General features: G+C 35.4%; 1 protein-coding gene across 1 annotated transcript in view; it reads right to left on the bottom strand.

Moving 5' to 3' along the window:
• LOC140329768 (probable cation-transporting ATPase 13A4) overlaps window positions 1-6,000 on the bottom strand; it is a 45,955-nt gene that overhangs the window by 35,540 nt on the left and 4,415 nt on the right. The window contains exons 2-3 of the mRNA XM_072410159.1: window positions 5,164-5,337; window positions 709-843 (exon numbers count right to left, since the gene is read on the bottom strand). Of these exons, the coding sequence (XP_072266260.1) occupies window positions 709-843; window positions 5,164-5,337 (309 nt within the window). The remainder of the gene's footprint in view (window positions 1-708; window positions 844-5,163; window positions 5,338-6,000) is intronic.

Here is a 6,000-nt window from a genome sequence, read left to right as displayed (position 1 = left end):
TCTAAGCTTTAAATATATATAAAACCAGGTTGTTTTCCAATCAATGGAAATTAACTGAAAAGGCCAGACTGATTGCAAAAGGTTCTTGTTGTACAGTACTTCCCATTCTAAGAGTTATGATACAGTGCAATGAACACTATTCTAAACAAGCAGTAAGTTAAAGCAGACCTAAACTAAAAGTTTTACTTTACATAAATGGGTAGACAATCCTTTGTAAGGTAAAATTATTTTTTTGGGGGGGGGGTTAAACCCTATAAAAGAAAGGGTGAAACCCCTCCTCTTCTGTCTTTATCTTCCTCTGTGCTAGGACAAAGATGGATAACTGGAAAGCACAGGACCCAATCCAGGAAACCTCCGTAGGGATCAAGGGATCTTAAGAAATAAAGAGTTTTTTTTTTTTGTTTAGTTCTGCTTTAAGTCTTTTTGCCCATCTTCATTGATATTCACTTCTCCTAATTAGTAACTAAATAGTAATGCAAAGATAACTTTTCTCTAATTCAGCTAATTTCATACTAAGTAGTAATGATATGCCTTTTGTTAAATGCAGAACAGTAATTATTATCTTGCAATATTTAATTCTACTTAGATCCAGTCCTATTGTGCAGCAGCTGCTTTTACAGCATATCTGGTGAAAATTGAATTAAAGAATAGCAGAATAGAAAATTAAAGCACTAGTTCTCTAGCTAAACTTTGAGAATATTCACCTACCTTTTTTTCAGGCTTTAATAATAGTTTATGCAGATTGGAGTTCTCTGGTGATATGTTGTGAGGGTGAGGTATAGAGTGAGACACATCTGATTGTATCCATTTTACTTTCTTCTTTGTGTATTTCTTAAATTCATCCTGGTGAAAAAGTAACATACTGTTTTAACTTTAATATAGACAATAATCTTTTTTAAAATGGAAAACTAACTAAAATCAGGCATATATACAATACTGATATATATATATATATATATATATATATATATATATATATATATATATAAATTATGTAAATTTACATGTGTCTAACATTTCATATAATATGATGTTTTTGTTTAGCTACGTATTTAACCTAGACACTCTTATCAGGCAACACATTAGGATCCCTGGGGCATTTATTAAGCAGATTTGCTTTGGGTCTACAAAAAACTTTTAGTACTATGTGTGCTCAACACTAAAGCAACCCCACAAAAAAAATCCCCCCCCCCTCCCTACCTGCACCTAACATTTGATATTTTAGTTCAAATGCATTAGGCCTACCTCTGCTTCCAATCAGCTGTGACTGCAGGCAAACTCCTGATGAACTCTCAATTGAGTTTCTTAATTGAAAATTCATAGGAGTTCAGTTCCTACGGTCACCGCGCTGTACTTATCATTGATAAGTACAACCCAGGGAGCGCGGGAACCTGTGGTCACAGCTGATTGGAGGCACGCGGGTGCCTCCAATCAGATGTGACTGCAGGCGAACTCCAGATGAACTCTCAATGGAGATTTTTCATTGTGAGATCATCTCAGTTTTGCGAGAATACAACCTTGTGGCGAATCACAAGGCCGTTCTCGCTTACATGTTCTGTAAGCGAGAAAGGCACGATTCCCTGTGAGATTGAAATTAAAACTTTTGCTTGCTCATCCCTAAAGTCAACACATTTCTTGTGGAATGGATTAGAAGGTGGAGGGATGGTTAGGTTACCTAGAGTTGCTTTAAGGCAACTCATTTGTTAAAAAGGGTTGCTAGCTTTTGCAGTCAAAACTACACCTTTTTGGGAACCACATACTTTAGAAAATTGTTGTGTACTCTGCCGTGATGCAGCGCGTGTATCTTGTTTTAGTGCACCGGGTATTGTTCAAAATAAATGTGATCACACTATAAACCGTACTCCAAAAGAAAGCTTTACTGGTCTAAGACTAAGTGATATACTTGAAAAAACAAAATATGTTTAGCTAACTTTTAACCATTAACACTCTTCACCATGGAGCTGAATTAACAAATAAAAGAAAAAGATGTTTCCTCCTTTCATCTATAGCTAACATGTTTCAATAATTTGCAATGTAATAGGTTACAATATTAGGAATAATACACTTTCATGCAGAAAGTCATACAAGTTTCCCCACACTGCTTACAGAACATAAAAGGACATTGTGTACATTTGTTCTGCTTTATCAGTACATTCTTTGTAAAATGAGGCTAAAGGCCTCTGAGATTACATAAAGGGAGTCTACTACAAAAAAACACCTCTTATTGCATTACAATGATGTTAGAGATTTCACCATTTATCAACTGACCAGAACACTTTCTATAAACAACAGTACAACTGCTTTTGCAATCTACAGGGCATATAACCCAAATCTCTTTGCATTGGACAGATGGAAAAGATTAGAACCTAAGTGGATTTTATTGGTGTCCCTGCTAGGAAGGTTCCTCCTAGAAATAGCTATGGATATTACTGGCTAAGTTACAGGGTGATTAAAAAAATAATGGTAAAGTAAATGCGTTTCTATAATTTTTCTATATATAGTAAAATGTAAGCACTGTAATATATTATATAAATGCAAACTTTTCTGTAGTTTGCTGAGAATAACTATTACTAGTAATAACTATTACTACACAAAACATCAAATCTGCATGTGGCTCCCAGTGACACAAAAAGCCACACTTGGATAATACCTCAAAATAAGTTGTGGGGAAACAAACGTTTTAGGTAGCATTACTTATTTTCTTTAAATAATTTACACTTCAACATAGCTTAAAAAAGAACATAAAAAAAAATGATCTGTTTTTTACTTCCATTAGCATGGTTCTTACAGCTCCAGGCAAACAACTAAATTATGTACACAGGTGTAATTTAGATAAAGGGAGTTATTTTAGCTACCAAAGTAATTGGCATTTCTGTCCTTTCAGCCCATATATTTACAGAGCTGTGTATTTATTATAACCTAGTTTGACAGAGCAGAAGATCTGGCTTTTCCACTGCAAATAACACTGAACTTTAGCCTTACCTTTCTTTTTGTACACTTGTAGATAGTCTTTTGCTGTGATATAGTTCCATTTTTCTCCACAATGTGACTTCCACACATCAAACATTAGAAGCTGCAGCAGGTATTTTGAGCTCACTTCATTTCCTGTCTGATGAACTACAAGGCTCCTTAATTTTTTTCCTTCTCATCTATGCTGTCCTGGCTCTCCCTCTTCAGCTATTTGCTTTCAATCCTACCAAGGCATAGTCATAGTCATGCATGGCAAGCTCCCCAAGGCTGGAAAGGATACACTTTCCACAGTGAAGGTGGGTGATCCAGCACACCTGGAATGGATTTCCTAAAATCATTTGTTATCAGTTGGCAAATATTTTCAATCCTGGACTAGGTCCATTCCAGGTTTTCTGCATCACCCAGCTTCACTGTGAAAAATGTATCCTCTCCACGTTAGTACCAAGCAACATCCAAAAGCAGAGGAGCAGGGTGCTGAGCTGTTCCATAACTCTGAATCTCAGCTCCCACAAAGAAAGGAGAGACAAGGGGAAAAAACAACCCCCCCTCCAAAAAAAGGCAATGTCACCCAAAAAATTTACAGTGCTCTCATGACAGCACATGTTTTTTTCTGGCTTGCCATGGTCTATTTATGCGGCTATCTTTCTGTCCCACTTTGGCAGATGGTATTAGGACATCCTGAGTGAGGGGTATGAGTTAAATCGCTAAGTGAATAAATATAAGTAAGTAAAGCTAGTTATTTATTCTAATAACTACATTTTAATGTGGGTTCTTTATGACAGTGCAGGTATATTCTCTATCCAATTTTACACACTTGTTTGAAGGTTCAGTACCGTGGTATGGACTGAGCTGGGGAAATCCTGTTTAATGGATGCTGCAATATGATGGTCTGTATAGTAGTACAATTTGAATTTGATACTTTTTTATATATTATATTTGTTTGTTTTCTGTTACAATTGTTTTTATTACATTTTCAAAAACATTGGGAGAAAAAAAAATATAAGAAATAAAAATTACAGTATTAGAAAGAAAGAACAAACAAAGTTGCCTGGAGACACATGTATCCAGTGGCATTACCACTATATATAAGAGAGTGGGCCAACCAACCCACAGTCTCGAAAACAAAGGTTAGAGGAACCAGGCTAAAACTTAGCTAACCACTGTGGCACCATGTACCAGCGGAGTAGGACATTATAATTTCCTTAAAAGATGTATGGGTCGGGCCATGCACTGACATTTCCCAAACTTGCTGCCATTGAGATCCATCTATCCATCTTTTGACTAACATCGGACTCCCATCAGGTAATGTACGAGAAAGAACAGGTGGTCATGGTGGAAAGAAGGAACTATAAATTAAGGACAGGTTTCCAATACCCAATGGGTCTTTATCACATACTAACTTGAATGCATTCCTACATTTACAATGTTCATATTCATTCATCATTCTTGTATGAATTTGCTTAATTTGCTTTTTCAGTCTTATGGGTGGTTTCTCTATGTTTTAAAGTGGCTTTGACTGTGAAATGCTATATATCATATCTATTCATTATAAATATATTATATTTCTATATTTTATTTGAGCACATATTGATCTAATATTTATTCTAAGGAGTTTTCACTCTTTGGAGTAGGCTGCTAGATTTTGTTTTACATGCAAATGTTTCATATAATATATTATTGATATTTGTCTGTTTTACCATCTATTGTTAAAAAGTCTTTTAGGATGTGTTTATCTTTCTATTTATATATTTGTTGTAGCTATATGTGTATTATTAAGGTATGTGATTTTTAGGTAATATAATTAGTCCCTATCGATCCCAGTAGGGGTATTTTTGTTACTTGGAGCCTATTTCAATTTTTTTTTGTAGTAGAGGGATTAGTATTGGAAGTTCCTACCATGTTGTTTATATTTATATTGCATATACTATTTATTGAAGTAGGTATGCTGACCAGGAGCCTTTGAAGTAAGTGGACCTGATCTGGAGAATCTAGAACAATAATGTGCTGCAGCTATGTTGTCAGAGGTTTTGACCCACACCTTTTTGTGAGCACCGTAGCATGCAATTAAACTTTGTTAGGTACGTGAGCCATTCTAACATTCTTTCTGCCCTTGAGTTAGCTTGGTAAATGCTAACAATACTTCTAGATAATAGCCAGAAACACAAATAAATAATATTCAATGGGTTTGCTTACTGTGGTTCTAAGTAAAACTACATCGGCTTCTTCCATACTACTGGACACACAGTGACACCAAACATCAAGTTCAGGCTTCCAATAAAAAAGTATTTTAAGTAACCCAAAGGTAATGATGTAACCAAAAACACACAGGATATTTCGACACTTTTCAGTTCTGTATCCGAACAGCTCCTGTCAGGCAAAAAAAGAAAAAAAATAAAGATATAAAAAGGCAGCTCATTTCGCTAGGAGACTTATGTAATTATTTGTTTTGTACTGAAATAACCTGAACAATATTAACACAGAGGGCGTGTCTATGTTTCCTGTAGTGACCATGTCAACCAGTCAGTGTCCTTCCTTTTCTAGAAATATAAAAGGGAAAGAAAAAGCTTGCTATATAACATAAGGAAATTTCTTGTTTGATGCCCTCTCAGTCATGTGGCATTTAGGCTGCAATGAAAGGCTGGCAGGCAGGTAAATGCTAAGTAGTGCAGCTGTCTCAATACAGGGTTAGGTCAACAAGAACAATATAATATTGATATTTGTTCAAATACTCACTGATGATATGGTATAGGATGTTGTAGGAAGTCAAGACCTGGTTATTTCTACCACTGTGGGGACTGAGTGTTATTATAGCTGTAGGATATTGAAAAGTTTACAGGGACTGTAGTGTACTGTTAGTGTATAGAGTTGTGTTGGCAATCATCATTATCATTAACTTTTGGTGTCAAAAAATGGCTCATTGTAATAGATGATTTGCAAGTGCAGTATATACTACAACAAGCACTTGGTATAGTTTTTGTTACACAGATTGTACAAAATGGGGACTATTATTTCTTTAGTGAGTCATTGAAT

This window comes from Pyxicephalus adspersus, chromosome 4 (assembly GCF_032062135.1).
Source record: "Pyxicephalus adspersus chromosome 4, UCB_Pads_2.0, whole genome shotgun sequence".
In the NCBI taxonomy this organism is placed as follows: domain Eukaryota; kingdom Metazoa; phylum Chordata; class Amphibia; order Anura; family Pyxicephalidae; genus Pyxicephalus; species Pyxicephalus adspersus.
Note: the sequence above shows the minus strand (reverse complement) of the source record. Positions and strands in the feature narration are given on the sequence as shown.